This window comes from Elephas maximus, chromosome 8 (genome assembly GCF_024166365.1).
Source record: "Elephas maximus indicus isolate mEleMax1 chromosome 8, mEleMax1 primary haplotype, whole genome shotgun sequence".
Lineage (NCBI taxonomy): Eukaryota > Metazoa > Chordata > Mammalia > Proboscidea > Elephantidae > Elephas > Elephas maximus.
Window position 1 is genome coordinate 99,020,010 of NC_064826.1, and position 17,046 is coordinate 99,037,055.

At 41.5% G+C, this 17,046-nt stretch overlaps 1 protein-coding gene across 6 annotated transcripts in view; it reads right to left on the reverse strand.

Moving 5' to 3' along the window:
* Positions 1 to 17,046, reverse strand: part of ELMO1 (engulfment and cell motility 1) — a 635,207-nt gene that overhangs the window by 431,617 nt on the left and 186,544 nt on the right. For all 6 annotated transcript variants that reach the window (XM_049894506.1, XM_049894502.1, XM_049894503.1 and 3 more), the window contains one exon: positions 3,477 to 3,527. In XM_049894506.1, coding sequence (XP_049750463.1) covers positions 3,477 to 3,527 — 51 coding nt within the window. The remainder of the gene's footprint in view (positions 1 to 3,476; positions 3,528 to 17,046) is intronic.

Here is a 17,046-nt window from a genome sequence, read left to right on the forward strand (position 1 = left end):
GGTGGTAGCTGGCCATGCCATAAAGATCAACCATGTGATTTAGAGTTGGGGGTTTGGGTCACGTGCTTTCAGTAGACCTGCAGGCTGAAATCGGCCAATCAATCACCTCTATGTAATTGTTGTTGTTGTTGTTGTTAGGTGTCATCGAGTCGGTTCTGACTCATAGTGACCCTATGCACAACAGAACGAAATACTGCCCGGTCCTGAGCCATCCTTACAATTGTTGCTATGCTTGGGCTCATTGTTGCAGCCACTGTGTCAATACACCTTGTTGAGGGTCTTCCACTTTTCCACTGACCCTGTACTCTGCCAAGTATGATGTCCTTCTCCAGGGACTGATCCCTCCTGACAACATGTCCAAAGTATGTAAGATGCTAGAGCCCTAATAAAAAAAAAAAAAAAAGAAAAAGGGCAGCAAAGCTCAGGTGAATTTCTCTTGTTGGCAGTACTGTGTGTGTACTGTCACACATCAATACTATGAGGTTAGCATTTTCTGACTTCACCGGGAGAGAACATCAGAAGCTGTCCTGGACTATGCCTTGTGTGGCTTTTACTTTGGCTGCTCTTAATCTGTATCCTTTCCCTATTGTAAACCATAACAGTGAGTAAAACAGCTCTCAGTAAGTTCTGTGAGTCTTTCCAGCAAATTAGTGAAACTAAGGATGGTTTGGGGGACTTCTACGCTTGTAGAGGTCCCTGGTGGTGCAGTAGTTAAAGAGCTTGGATGATAGCCAAAAGGTCAGCAGTTCGAATCTGCCAGCCATTCTTTGGAAACCCTGTGGAACAGTTCTACTCTATCCTATAGGGTCGCTATGAGTAGGAATCAACTCAACGGTGATGGGTTTCTACACTTGTATGGGAGCCCTGGTGGCGTAGTGGTAAGAACTACGGCTGCTAACCAAAAGGAATGAACTCAGTGGCAATGGGTACACTTGTATCTGGTATCAGAATGAGGGCAGTCTTGTGTGGAGTCTATGCCCTCCAACCATTGCAGTGTGGCTCCCTCCAGGCACCATGTTTAAAAAGGCCACGGAAGAGATTGTCTGAGGAGATACTGCTGTGGGCCATCCACCGAGGGCCAGGGCTTTTCGTAAGAACAGCAATGCAGGTTGCTTTTGAGTTCTTTCTTACTAATGCCCTACTTCACTGGGAATAACCCCAAAAACTGTCTGTAATAAAGGAAGACAGAAAACAAATGCATCGATCAACAAAAATATCACCTTTGATAGGGTGAAGATGAAGCTCAGCATAGCTACACATGTATCTTAAAAAGCATGTATGTAGGTGTGTGCACATGTATGTATGCATGTGGTGCTCTTATGTGGCTGTAGAAACAGTTCACTGGGGGTAGAGAAAGGGACTGTGAAAACTAGTGTAACACCATTTGCTGGGTTATAGTAGTACTCTTAACATTTCCTGGCAAATTTGATGAAGACAATGATTTTTTAAAACATGTATTTATCACTTGCATAAAAAGTCAAAGAGTTATTAGCATGAGCTGACCCACATTTTTCAGTTAAACACACACAAAAATAAAAAGCAATCCACTGGACAACAAATAAAGTTTACGCATCCAAGATACCTTGCTTTTAGAGTAATTTCCAATTCTAGATGCTATGGCTACAGTCAAACTACCAGAGCTCACTCAAAATACAGATTCCTGGAACCCCATTACCAGAAATTGTAAAGGCCCAGATACCAGCATTTTTAAAGCTCCACAACTATTTGGGTTTGGGGACCACAGCTCTGTAGAAAATGCAAACTACTATCTTATAGGCAGACTCCCTACCCTGTATTATTGCCTTCTACACTGGCTTGGCATCTTTCCATTGACCCAGGCTGAGAATGTGGGGTAATTACCTGAAGAACACAAATTCCACTGTCCCTGATGCCAAGTCACCCCATGGTATTAGTATACTCACTTTCAGGACGTTGAAGAATTGTATCCTGCCAAACACTTAACCTTCCTTCAGGGAGTGACTTCCACTGGAAAATTTTGTACCATGAACACACAGCAACAAAAAGAGAACTGACCCCTTCTTTGGCCTAGAGAAGGCCTAGATAAAAAAGCTGAGCATGTCTAATTCTAAAATGAAATTAAAGTCAAGGTATGTTTTTTTTTGCGCAGCAAGCAGATGAATAAATTTAGTGGGATAAACACAAACTACAAGGACTAAATGAAGCAAGAGTCACTAAAAGGTCAAATTAACATAAATTCATGCTGACAACAGTAAATCAATGCTAAGTCAGACAAAAACATCTCAGCTCATCACAGTCACTGAAAAATGTGTATCAATTATAATTTCAATTAAGTAGAAATCACATGACATCACATGACAGTCTAGCCAACTCCAAGAATGTATTCTATTGTGCTCATCACTGTGTTTAGGCTCAATATGTTATTGGGTAAAATGTTTTAAGAGTTTTTAAGCCTCCCTAATGCAATTTTCAATAAGAAGAATTTATAGTAGTTACAGTACCTGCAATTTAATTGTAGCCAGATGCTTTTTCCAATTTTTAATTTATTTTTAGCCTACCATATGGCTTCAGTGGAAAATGAAAATGACAGAAACAGTTTTCATCACATACGCAGAGTAAAAATAGTAACACTTGGTGTGTTTTATGTAGACTTTTTTTTAGGAAAGCAATAAAATGCACTGTGAAAAAAACATAGTTTAAATATGCTAATGTTACTACCCAAATTATCTATAAGCAAGTTAAAAAGAATGGAGGTAAATGACACAGTCAGCCATAGCAGTCTAAATATATAGTAACATCTTGTTTAGCAGCTTTTATTTTAAGACTTTATAGTGTTTTATGTAAAATCTACTGTCAGTGAAAGAGCTTAAGTGGCAAGTGTTTCTTAAACTGTATTTTTATGAATGGGCATTATAACTGACCAAAGCTATAAAAAATGCTTAAACTCTCTCTCTCTCTCCTTTCTCCGTCTACCTATCTCCTTGTCTCTCTCTCTCTCTCTTACACACTCTCTCATATACACACTCTCATACTTTCTCTCTCTTACTTTGGAAAGAAATGATAATCTGTCTGAGTTTGTTTGCTTTCTTTGTTGTCTGAATTAGCTCCAGTGGATGTATGAGCAGACGGGTAAAATCAATCAGTATAGCTGAGCTATCTCATCTAAAATGTAAGAATTGTTGAGATGACCACCAAACCTTAACCTTACAGATTTCACAATCCTTTAACCTGCTCTTCTCATGGAGCAAAGTCTTCCCCTTCTGTAATGGAAGGTGTAAGAAGAGACACTCGTGCGAATCAAGAATCTGCACGTGAAGACAGTCCGGAGACCTTTTGTTTTGCACTAAAGTCAATCTCAAAAGTTAATATCCCATAATTAAATACAGGGCAATTGGGCAAAGAGTTCGTTAACCAAAACCAAAGCCACTGCCTTGCTGTTGAGTCAATTCTGACTCATAGAGACCCTGTTAGAGGGCTATAAACTAATGTCAACTTACTGGAGATGTGGTTAGTCGAAGGATAGCGCCATTTTTTATCTCATTGCGATTCTGGAAAAGAAAAAAAAAACCTTTGTAAATCTTCAAGTAGATACTTGGTAAAGAAAAGAACAAAGGCGGATATAATCTTGTAGAGACTTTATATGATAAATGTTCTTATGATTCCATTTATCCTCACTTGAGTAATTTTCAATTATTTCTATAAAGAATTTTCAACTGGGTCCCAGATGTGTTGACTTTGTATCAAGTCCCAGGTAACATTCAGCACGGAAGAAGGAAGTATAACCCCAAAGAAGAGAAATACGTGGCCAAGAATAGCAAACAAAAACGTAATTTAAAAGGTGATTAAGGACACACGACCTTGAAATTCCACTCCTAGATATATACCCAAGAGAATGAAAACCACTTGTTCACAAATAAAAAACTTGCACAGCATATTCATAGCAGTATAATTCACAATTGCTAAAAAGTGGGAACAGCCCCAAATGTGCATCAACTGATGAATGAATAGATACAACGTTGTATACTCATACAATAGAATACCATGTATGTCTATACTATTCTATGTATCAGAACAGAAAACTAATACACGTTACAACATGGATGAACCTTGAAAATATTATGTTAAGTGAAAGAAGCCAGACACAAAGGCCACTTATTACATGATTCTGTTTATTTATTATTTTTTATTGTGCTTTAGATCAAGGTTTATCGAGCAAATTAGTTTCCCATTCGATAATTTATACATGAAGTGTTCCATGACATTTGTTGCACTGCCCACAATGTGCCAGCACTCTCCCCATTTCTACCCTGTGTTCCCTGTTTTCTTTCACCTGGATTTTCTACCCCTTTCTGCCTTCTCATCTTTGCTTTTGGGCAAATGTTGTCCTTTTAATCTCATATAATCGATTGCTCGAAGGAAGACATTCCTCTTGGGTGTTCTTGTTTATTTTCTGGGCTTGTCTACTGTTTGGCTGAAGGGTGGTCTCCAGGGATGGCTTCAGTTCCAGGTCAGAAGAGTGTCTTAAGGCCATAGTCTCAGGGGTTCCTCCAGTCTCTGTCAGACCAGTAAGTCTGGTCTTTTTTGTGCATTAGATTTTTTGTTCTACATTTTTCTCCTATTCTGTCCCAGACACTTTGCTGTGATCACAATCAGAACTGTCCGTAGTGATAGCCTGTCACCATCTAGTTCTCTGGTCTTAGGGTTGCGTAGGCTGTGGATCATGTGGTCCATTAGGCCTTTGGACTAATTGCTCCCTTGAGTCTTTGGGTTTCTTCACTCTCTTTTGCTGCAGACAGGAAGAGAGTATGATTCTATTTGTATGAAATGCTTGGAACAGGCAAATCCACAGAGATAGGAAGGAGACAAGCAGTTTCCAGGAGTTTGGGGGGGTAGGGGAGGCAGTGACTGCTAATGCAAAGAGGTTTCTTTTGGGGGTGAAGAAAATGTTCTAAAATTGATTGTGGTGATGGTGGCACAACTCTGAGTTGAAAACTTTAAGGGTAAATTTTATGTAAATTACGGAAATCACATTTTAGTAAACAGTTCGCTTTCAGCTACTAACTGACAGGTTGGCGGTTCAAACCCACCCAGCGGTTCCAAAGAGGAAAGGCCTGGCGATCTGTTTCTGTTAAGATCACAGGCAAGAAAACCCATGGAGCTGTTCTACTCCGTAACACACAGGGGTACCATGAGTCAGAACGGACTCGATGGCAACAGGTTTGGCTTTTGGTTTGTTATATTTCAGTAAAACTGTTATTTTTTTTAATAAAGGTTACTAAGAGGCTTGGGTCTTAACATTTTCTGGCTCCTTTTACATGTTGTTTGAAGTTAAGAACAAACCACATAACTAAGCTGACCCCAAATCAGCCTGCTCCACTTGGCATGTATTCTGAAATCTGAGGTGAGTGTTTGAAGCCATTGCTCAGCATCTCTGGCAGTGAAGGTAGAATTTGCTAGCAGTTTTCTTTTCTGCCATCCGAGTATGCACCATGCTCAGCTTCTGGGAGGCAGCCTTTAGGGGTCACTGTGGCCCCAGCCCCCTCCTGGAGCACTAATGCCAGGAGGTTACCAAACATGCCTTGAAGATCTCTCCCCTGCCTCATCTAAGACAAACCACATGCTGTCTTCGGATGCAACAGGCACAATGAAGTGATCAAAGAATTTCTCAGGACGGGATGCCAAAGACACAGGAACACTTGCTCCCTGAACCAATTTCAACCACTTATTAGAAATGAATTGTCTAAAAGAACTAACCTAGAAGGAGCCACCAGTCAGAGGCAGACCTCAGGCCAACACTCCCTCCCACAGAAAACCACATCTGGACATTTCACACTGAGGGCTGGAGGGCCTGAGAACCTAACATGGCCTCATCCAAACCCTCCTCAGGAGCTTGGGGACACTGGAGCAATTCCAGCCCAACTAAGCGTCCCCAGACGCACTAGGCCAGTCGCCTCTTGAGAGAGCGAGGTCCTCATCACCACAAGCATGCAAGCAAGTCCTCAGTGGCCACTCGACAGGCAGGCTCAGATGTGAGATGGTGAAATGAATTTACATCAATCAAAAATAATCTCTTTTCAACTCTAAAATTCGAGGCCTCTATGAGGAATGACAAGGAAGACAGCAAGGAAAAATTATTGAGTCTTGAGGAAGTTTAATATATAGCACACCTCTTCCCTGCTCAAGTTCTATGCAAATTGAGAAATAAAAGAAGCAGAAGATAGAGAATCAAATATCCCCTTTATTAGTGATTGTGGAGAACAAGGCTCAGTGTAAGAGGCAGTGGACATGGTAACTGAGCTCCTGGAATAGGCAGACCCGCCCAGGGATAATCCAGATGATCCAGGACATTCCATAAGTGGAGTTATTACTGCAATTGACAAAATGCCAATGTTGTCCAATTATTTTTCATTGTTGGAGTACATTTTTATGATTTGCATACTTTTTTCATGAATGTATGTATTAAAATATATCTGTAAGTTTATATATAATGTTTCCAACCCCAAAGACAAATAAAGATCAGATTTATAAAGATAGAAAACCAAAAACCAAACCAACTGCCGTTGAGTTGATTTCAACTCGTAGCCACCCTGTAGGAGAGAGCAGAACTGCCCCACAGGGTTTCCAAGGCCATAAATCTTTATGGAAGCAGACTGCCACATCATTCTCCCATGAAGTGGCTGGTGGGTTCAAACCACCGATCTTTTGGTTATCAGCCATGTGCTTAACCTCTGTACCACCAGGGCTACTGATAATGAAAGGCAATAATACTGAAAACAAACAAACAAAAAAAGGTATTTGATTTAAGTCAGAACTGACTTATGGAGTCATCAGAACAGAATCCCGTTACAAGTCAGGGACTACCTGTACATATCTCCTACAAGTGGTTAAGAGCTATGGCTGCTAACCAAAAGGTCAGCAGTTCAAATCTACCAGCTGCTCCTTGGAAACATTTTGGGGCAGTTCTACTCTGTCTCACTGTGAGTCAGAATCGACTCACCACAATGGTTTTGTTTGTTTTGTTTTTAATTTTGCCAAGATCACTAGAAAATTTTGCCAAGATCACTAGAAAAAGTCACCTGGTTGGTAAAGTAGAGGGTCAAGGAAAACACAGGAAACCCTCAATGAACTGGATTGACATAACAGCCCCAACAATGGACTCAAACATACCAATGATCATGAAGATGGCAGAGAACCAGGAAACGTTTGGTCCTATGAGTTGGAGCTGACTAGACAGCAATTAAAAACAAACAACTAGTTTTGCTTCTCTAATTGAACTCATCTTGCCACAGAGAGCAGTAAGCTACCCAGCTTTGTCTGTAAACAGTGTATTGTCAATTCTTGGGAAGCCAGCTTTCAGCAGGGCCAATCCAAGCAGCATTCACCTGAGGCAGGGCTCTCTTTCCCAGGCTGGACAAAGAACATCACTGAACGACAGATAAATGTGAAAATGAAAAAAATGAATGAAAGCCCCAATCCCTCTGTAAGGGGTGGAGGGGTCTGCAAAATGGAGACTGTATCTACCAACTCACTGCACCAAGAAATTGCCACGTGCTCCTTTCTGGGAACTCAGTCTTTAATTCTCCATTTCTTTTGAGATCTTCAGACCACCTGCTTCATGATCAGCATGGGTGTGTATTAAAATGCAGATTCCTCAGGCTCCACCCCACATCCATTGAAACCAAGATCTGGGCCATTGCATTTTCACTATGAGTTCAAGTAATTGATACACAACAGAGTCTGACAATCACTGTAGTCTAATTCTTCAGACTACCCAGCACATTTGGAGCCAGTATTCCAAATTTCAAGGTAAGAACACTAACATATTCTGAGTCAGAGGCTAACAAGGCTCATGGTAAAAAAAAAAAAAAAAAAAAAGGCTCATGGTAGCTCCTCAAAAATGAAGAGGAGAAAAGAAGCTGAAAGAACATTTCTACAGGGAAATGTCCCAATTGCACACAACGTACAAGAAGAATGACAAATGGCCCAGTGAAAGCCCCGCTGTCGTATTTACTCATACCCAGCAGTTCCAGACAGTACTAGCCCCTGACATTCACAGGCGTCTCAAAAGGATGTCTTTGTGTTTCTTTACAGAGCTAGTTCATCGATGTAGCCTCTGTGCTGACTGGATAATAAGATCCTGCAGAAAAATGTCACTGTTGTCAGTTTTCCCCCTGAAATTTGTTTTTCTCAGTTTGCCAACTTCTTATCTAGACAGGAAAATTATTCCCTGGTCAAAATTTCCAATTCCATCCACCCTCTTCCCATTATTTAGCAAGGACAACAGAAAGTCCAACGGGAGTGGACAGCCCCCAGCATCCAGGCCTCTAGAGGGCAGGCAGCTCCACAGTCTGTCTCCCTGTCTGGTCTCTCCTCTTCTCTTCTTCTTTGTCTCTATCCAGATGGGAGGAGGTCCTACTCTGGATGTAATACTACCAAACAATGCTGCTGTTCAGACCCATTACTTAACCATCACAAAGGCTGATTCTGCATGTAGACCTGATCCCTTTTGTCCTTTATGTGTCCATCTGCTTGATCTTCACATCTTCAGGCTGAATGAAATGAGTGGGGGACAGTATAGGATACACGGGTTGCTCGGTTACAAGGCAATGCCTCTAGACAGGAGACTGCAGGTCTGACATTTGAGGAGGCATTTTTTGTTGTTGTTATTATAAAAAAAAAAAAATACCCTAAAATCCCCTCCCCTCCTCAAAGCCCGAAACAAAAGGCTAAGCCCTAGAATGAGGAAGAAGGGTAAGGAAGGAAAGGTGGTAAACTGTTTTAAATGTATATTTCCCAGAACAGAGGTTTTAGCCTTCCACCAGGCCCAGTATCCTTACCACTCTCCTTTATAGCTTTAGCATTTTTTCTCTGCCCATTAATTGAAGGGTTGGTAATCTGACTTCTTGTCCATTCTCTTTTTCATGCCCTTAACTTGATTCTAGGAATTCCTGGGTGGTGTAAAAGGTTAATGCGGTTGGCTGCTAACCAAAACACTGGATGTTCACGTTCACCCAGAGGGCCTCTGAAGAAAGGCCTGGAGATCCACTTCTGAAAAGTCACCCACTGAAAGCCTTATGGAGCACAGTTCTACTCTGACACACACGGGGTCACCATGAGTTGGAGTTGACTCAGTGGCAACTGGTTTAGGTTTTATTGGTTTTAACTGGATTCTATTTTCATTTGTTGTTTTTTCTTCAGTTATTTGATTTTTCCCAGCACCCAGTTATCTTTTACCCAATTCTCAAAACCAAAAGAACAAAAAACAAGACAGGTACTAAGAGATATCTGGTAGCTACCTATTTGTGGCCTGCAAATGCAGATCTCAAAAGTAGAGGACCTGTTCCACAATGAACAGTTTCTCTTTCTATCTGTTATAAGAGCTGCATAAAAAGAAGCAAAGAAAAGGAAGTTTGACAGCTCCAGAGAGCCCCAGGAGTCTCCAGAGCTATAGTGAGCCCAAGGGTAAGAATATAAGGAGACTGCTGGTCCTTCTCAGTGTTCTAATCAACCACTTATAGAAGACAGTGATAAATAACAACATGTTTTTCTGGATAAGAACAAGGTTACCTCAAAGGAATATGTACTATTAGATGTCTTGTTGCATGGGGCACTCTTTCAACAAGACAGGGCAGTTGCTGCTTCCTTAGCCACATTCCCTTGGCAGGATTGGGCATACATGCACCTACCTTCAGCCAGTATCCAGTCCTCAGGACTAAATGCTCAGGGTCAAACCCAAGCCATATCCATGGATGAGAATTTACTGACTTCAATGTGTTAAGAGTTTTCAAAAGTAATGCAAGGTAATTATTCAGATGTGAGTCTTAGGCTCAGCCTTGCAACTCAAGATGGTCCCCTTGAGCACAGAGGCTAAAGAAGCCAATTTTAGCATCTTGGATTATAGAACCAACATCAGCAAAGGCACAGTATAAGCATTATGGGGATGAGGTTGTACATTAGTAAAACCTCAAACTGTGGGAGCTGTGCTGGGAGAACTAGTTAGGGGGAGAGGCTGATGGACCAAGAGTGGTCAAGTAGTCTGCAAAGTACAGCTAACTGGAAGGAGGGAAGCCACAGGTTGGGCCTTGGCCAACTAACTTCCCAGGTAACCTTGGGCAAGTCAGTTCACTTCAGTATCCTCATCAACAGAATGGAGGAAAAAGGCCCATCTCTAAAGGTCAATTCTCCTGCCTACTCTATTCCCTAATACAATACATAAACAATGGGGAAACATTTAAGGCTTTTGAACAAGATTACTAATATGACAAAGGGGATATTTTAGGGAAATTAACCTGTCAGCAGCAGTGAATCAGAGTGGAAAGGCAGTGGAGTCAGAGAGAGTGGGCAGGGTGACAGAGGACTTCGGGAACACAGGAATGTTCCCATCATTTCAGCGTTGGCACTTACTAAGTGACAGTCCAAGTTACAACCATGGAACTGCGGCTCTTAGCATATCCTTGCCTCCAAGTCAACAACTGGATAGATGGAGCTAAGGTCAGAAAAACTAATAACAGGTTCTCCGACAAAAATATCTGCCTTTTCTTTCATATGTAGCTGGAGAGAGTGTAAACAAAAACTTTCAGATGATTTGCAATGTATAATAAAAGCTTTAAAAATGTTCCAAATCAAATTCTATGAATTAATGCTACAGGAACACCAGGGATGTTGGTTGTTTTTACAAAACATGTCCACTGCAGCATTATAACAGAGAAAAAAAAAAGAAACTGAAAACAAACCCAAGTCTTCTAGTTATCATTTATGGCCTCTCAACTGTAAAGCCACCATTTTTTGCCCTGTTTTGGGATACTGGAGCTGGATCCTGAAGGCACTTTGCCTTTCCCAGTGGGGGAAATGTGAAGCTTCACCAATAGAGGGCACTGGCATAAACCCACAGGGTGGCAGAAAGGCACTTCCCCTAGAGATCTGCCATTGTTACTATTCAGTAGGGAAGCCCTGGGGCTGTGCTGCATCCTCAGGTCAATCTCTCCTACCAGTAGTCTCTTCCAAGCAGTTCTGTCTGCCCAACCCTCTGACTACAGGGCAGGGCGCTTCTCAGTCCAGGGCAGACTGTGTCTTCTGACAAGGGTTTTGACTCCCTTCCCCCTGCAGCTTCCATGTCCCTGTGTTAGTTATGACCTCTTTGAAGAGCCTTGCTGGGTAGGGGTTACCCTCTCCTGGCCTTTAGTTCATAATCTGTCAACTTTTCCTTAGACTTGAGGTCATAGCTACTTTCTGCAATTGCTTCTTCTGAACCCAACCAAGTCCTCTTTTACCCCTTTACTTGTAGTTAACCAGCTTCTACTAGTTACCAAGTCTTTGCATTAAATTTTTCCTGTCCAAATAACAAGTATGGTTTCTGTGTCCTGACTGGGCCCTGAGTGATATACCAAGTGTTGCAAATATCCCCTTTATACCAGTTGTTGTGGAGCCAAGCACGTTAACTGTTTGTACCTCCCAAATATTCCCTGATATGAAGGAAATTTAGATAAATTGCAGTAAAATAGACCAATGAGACATAATATAGCCACTAAAGCATCACTATGAAAGAATGCTTAATATAAAAACATGACACATTGTATTATGCAACGAAAAAAGTAAGTTGCAAAATAGTATTGCAGTACGAATTCAAATTTATACAATATAATGAGTGTGTATGCACTGAAAAATACTGGTGCCCCATTGGTAATCACGTAAAGAATACTCTTTACCTGTAAGATGCAGGAGCAAGAAAAAATACAGGAAAAATGCCTGATATTGTGGGCATGTGCCGAACCCAGCTAAGGAATATCGTCTCTATTTCTCAGGGAGAAAGTGACCTCCCCAGTTTTGAACAGAATGGAGGTGCACAATCAGAGGTGAACCACGTGTAGCCGGCCTTCCCCAGCACCCTCATTTTTCCATCCGAGATAGGGACCTGATGTCAGCCCCTCCTGCAGCCACCAATTTTAACTTACCCCCCAATTAAACAACATGTGCAAATGTTTAAACCTGGGATGCAATAGGCAAGTCAAAGCCTGTGGTCTCGGAAAGCCACAACTGCTGGAGACAAGAACTGCACTTATAGGAAAGAAGTTTGTGCTTGCAAAAAACATATTTAAAGGGCCATTGCAGTGGCACTGGTAATGATCACTGAGGATGCTACTACAGCAGAGAAAAGACTGATTCTATGCCAAAATCAATACATACAATGGTCTATGAAGAGAGAAAGACATGTAAACCTTTATAGCACTAGGAGATATGGAAGGAAATGGGGCGGGAGCACCATGGAAGGGAGGGTTGACCAAGCTGAGGGATGGGTCGGATGCATCAGATTCAAACTCTGGGTTTACCACGTGACAGCTTTGTGACCTGAGCACTTGGCACAGTGCCTGGCACACAGCAGGTGCTCAATAAATGTATGGTAAATGAAATCCTGAACATGACAACATCGCTGGGCCTCTCTTCCCTCGCAGCTGCATGAAGATAGTCATAACTACACTGCAGAGTGTTGTTACGGGGATTGATTATCATTGTTGTTAGCTGCCATCCAGTTGGTCCCCAACTCATGCCAACCCCATGCACAGCAAAAAATGCTACCCAGTCCTGTGCCATCCCCATGATCAGCTGCGGATTGGACCATTGTGATCCCTAGGGTTTTCATTGGCTGATTTTCAGAGGTAGATGACCAGGCCTTTCTTCCTAGTCCATCTTAGTCTGGAAGCTCTACTGAAACCTGTTCAGCATCACAGCAACAGACAAACCACAAATGACAAATGGATGTTGTCTGCACATGGGGTGCACTGGCTAGAAATCAAAACCCTGTTCCCCTGGATGGAAGGTGAGAATTCTACCACTGAATTACCACTGCCTCAGGGATTAATTAGAGAGCATTAATAAAGCCTCTGCTGGGCACCTGGTCGGAAGCAACAAATTATTCTTAAAGAAGAGGCAGCTTCTGTACTGGACGCCGAAAGATATATAAAAATCTGCCAGATAAAGAAGGGGCAGAAAGAATGTCAGGTGGAAGAAACAGCGGTCAGCTCACTTTGTTCCCCTGCCTCAGCCTCTGCAGTACAGGGATCTGTGTTTTTTTCCCCTGGCCCTGGATGATATGGAGCCCTGGTGGCACAGTGATTAAAAGGTCAGCTGCTAACTAAAAGGTCGGCAGTTTAGATCCACCAGCCACTCCTTGGAAACTCCATGGGGAAGTTCTACTCTGTTCTATGGGATCACTTATGAGTCGGAATCAACTTGACAGCAATGAGTTTTTTTTTTTTTTTGGTTTACGGGTAATTTGGCAGCCTCACAAAGCCTATGAATCACTTCTCTCAATGTTTGTAAATGCATGGAATAAAATACACAAGTGTGCAAACACACCATTTACCAAAATATTTTTTAATTGTGTTGTAAACACTGCTTTATTAATGCAATTGTCAGTCAACCTTTTTCCACAAAGGGCCAGAGAGTAACTATTTTAGGCATCATGGCCAGAAAAGTCTCTATTGCAACTATAATACATAAATTGTATATAATACATAAACTGATACATGAATGAACATGGCTGTGTTCCAGTAAAACTTTATTTACAAAAACAGGTAGAGGCCTGTATTTGGCCCACAAGGTATAGTTTATTAACTACTTTATCGATGCATTAAATAATGAGATATAAAGTCTAATAATGCCCACAATTTCTACTTAGGTGTAATGATCACAGATGACATGAGATAGCCATAGTAACAGTAATAAATGGAGATATCTATGATTTCTACTGGTAACAGAGGCTCAGATACTGTTTATACTACTGTGGCTTGCTGCCTACATTCATGATTGAAATAATTCACAATTTCCATTTTCATAAAGCTACAATTTTCTTCCTATACAAATTCATGAACCCCCAGGTTACAATTGCTGCTGCAGCAGCTTTCTGTTGTACTTAGAAGAAAATTCAAATTCCTACTGTCATGGATTGAAATATGTCCCCCCTAAAAAATATGTGCATTAACTTGGTTAGGCCATGATTCCCAGTATTGTATGGTTGAACTCCATTTTGTGACTGTAATTTTATGTTGCGACGATTAGGGTGGGATTGTAATACCACCCTTACTCAGGTCACCTCCCCAATCTAAGGTAAAGGGAATTTCCCTGGGATGTGGCCTGTACCACCTTTTATCTCTTCAGAGATGAAAGGAAAGAGAAGTAAGCAGAGAGTTGGGGACCTCATACCACCGAGAATGCAGCACCCACCAGGAGCAGAGTGCGTCCTTTGGACCTGGGGTCCCTGTACCTGAGAAGCTCCTCCACCATGGGAAGATTGAGGACAAGGACCTTCCTCCAGAGCTGACAAAGGGAGAAAGCCTTCCCCTGGAGCTGATGCCCTGAATTTGGACTTTTAGCCTACTTTACTGTGAGAAAATAAACTTCTCTTTGTTGAAGCCATCTACTTGTGGTATTTCTGTTATGGCAGCACTAGATGACTAAGACACCTACCATATATATTTTAGAAGACTCAGCCTGATAAGGCCTCAGTCAATGCCTACAATCCCACCTGGTACCTTCTGCCACCTGCCAGCTCACTATGCTCAGTTCTTTAGCTCCCTAAACAGACCAAGCTCTTCCATGCTTCATGGCTTTTGTATTAGCTGTTCCCCTCCTGCAGTGCTCTGATTTGGCTCCTTCTAATCCTCCAGTCTTGGCTCAACTATCACCTTTTTAGAGAGACATTCCCTAATGCCTCACTGTCATCTTGGCCAAGGCCCACAGGTAGACATACAGGCCCCTGCAGAGCAGATGCATATGGCCCCAAAGCTGGCACCACATGGACCCAGACATGACACTTGGGTGACAGAAATCCTGCCCACAGAATTACTGCCTTGAAGGAGGTATAAATTTGTTTCTGGAGACTCATGCTTGGAGGAATAAAGGCCTTAATGCCCCAATTCTGGAAACCACCTCTACCTACCTGTACTCTTATTTCATTTATATCTGGTTATTTGCAAACTGGAACCAAGCCAACTCATTTCTGGTCCATCCTTGAACCCAGGAGATGCTACAGCTGGTCTAGCAGACTAAACCAAAATACCAAGACCCACCACACTCTGCCCCCATATCTTTGTCACATTATCCCATTTAGTTCCTTCATAGTACTCATTACAATCTGAAAATAAATACCTAGCTCTTTTTTTGTTTGTTTGTTTTTAATTTCCTGTCTGTCTCTCTACTTGTGGGAATATATTTCTCAGAAAAATGGGAATCTTCACATTTTGCTCATCATTGTGCCACCAGTGCCTAGAACAGTACCTGCCATGGAAAATGTGCTCAATAAATGCTTTTTTGAATGAATGGAATGGGTATTCTATTCATAATAGAGACCAGAACAAGAGTCAGAATATATCTGTAATCTAAAGTTAAATGCCTTCAAAGACAGAAGCACAGTCCCTTACTTCCTCCTCCCATATTGCAAATAATCCCTACCTTGTCTTCTTTTTCTTCCCTATGTTACTATCTTTGGCCAACCAATGGGTATTTATTTCATGCTTACTATGAGGCATATGTATCATCAAGCATTTTTTTTTTTTTTAAAGAGAGAACCGAGATATATTTTCTCATTTCACTATCAAGCCATGTATTCCCAATGAGTCCCAAACGGAAATGAGCTGCAGTCTACCACTACTGCTCACCTAAAGCCACAGCATCAGGCATCCCTGACACCCAAGAGAAGTTACAAACAGCCACAGACACCTACAACCACTGTGCTCTTAGGCTAACACAAGCATCTAGAAACATTCCCAGAAATTCGCCTGTCCCGACGCCCTGAGAGGAAGGGCCCTGGTATGAGAGAAGGCCAGATAGAGACCCTGGAAAAGTGGAACCTAGACGGAGGGCCAGAAATGAAAGAGCCCAACAGTATGACTGGAGAAAGAGCTGGCTTTAGCTTGAATTCCAGCTGAGGTTCCTTCCTTCATTGTTCTCTGTTTCCCCTCCTTGCACCAGGAGCAAAGTTAGAGTTACACAGACTGTCCTCAAGGAGTTAGTAGGGACAGATGTAAGAGGAGGCAATTAACCAGTCAATCTCTAAAAAGTCTTAAAAGCTCATCTGCATCTGAGCTTTTTTTCCTGCTGTTTCACTAAAATAGGACATAAGAGGCTTTGTCTCCAGAAGCTCTCTCTCTGGTCGGGGAGACTAACCCTACTCAGATCTAAGCGTTAGGAAGGTTGCCATGGAGTCAGCATTGACTCACTGTAACCCCATGGGTTTCAAGGTGGAATTGTGCTCCATCAGGTTTTCAATGACTGATTTTTCAGAAGTCAATCACCAGGTCTTTCTTCCGAGGCACCTCTGCGCAAATTCAAACCACCAACTTTTCAGTTAGTTAACTGCAACACCCAGGGACTCCACTGGTGACGTAGGGGGCAAAACAGAAAAAAATCATGCTATTTCAATCAGGACAGGTCTTTTCCTTAAAAGTAGATCCAAGATAACGACCAGAGAAAGCATTTCTTTTATATAGACTTAACCTTTGCCACTAATGTGTCTATCCAGATGAATTAACTAATTGATACTAAGGATCATCTACTTGGTGAATTAAATGCTTTTTTCCACATAAAGCCCCTATAATGAGAGTTTGTTTTTTACTGTAAAAAGATCTTGCTAAGCAAGATGGCATACATCAGAGAAACAACTAAAAAGTAAAGGCATTTAGCTAAAGGTGAAGAGACAAAACTCAGGGCAAATTCAGACCATAGTATTTACTCGTTACATAACCACTAGCAATTTTTTTGTTTAATTTTTAAAAGGAAGGAAACACCCTGAGAAATACTTCCCAGTGTATTTGCAGAAATTTACTAAACTCAACATACAGCACCTTATACACAACAAACAAAAAATGGTACATAATGGCTATAACAATAGAAGTAATTAAAAATAGAATCCATTTATGATGGATACAAAATTATGAGGTACCTTAGATATACATCTTGCTCAATAAGAACTTTATAGGAAAATTTATAAAGTTTTACATTAAGGGACATTCCAACAAGTGGAAAAATATACAGTTTTCATAGATGGCTAATATCTTAAAGAAAGCAATTTTC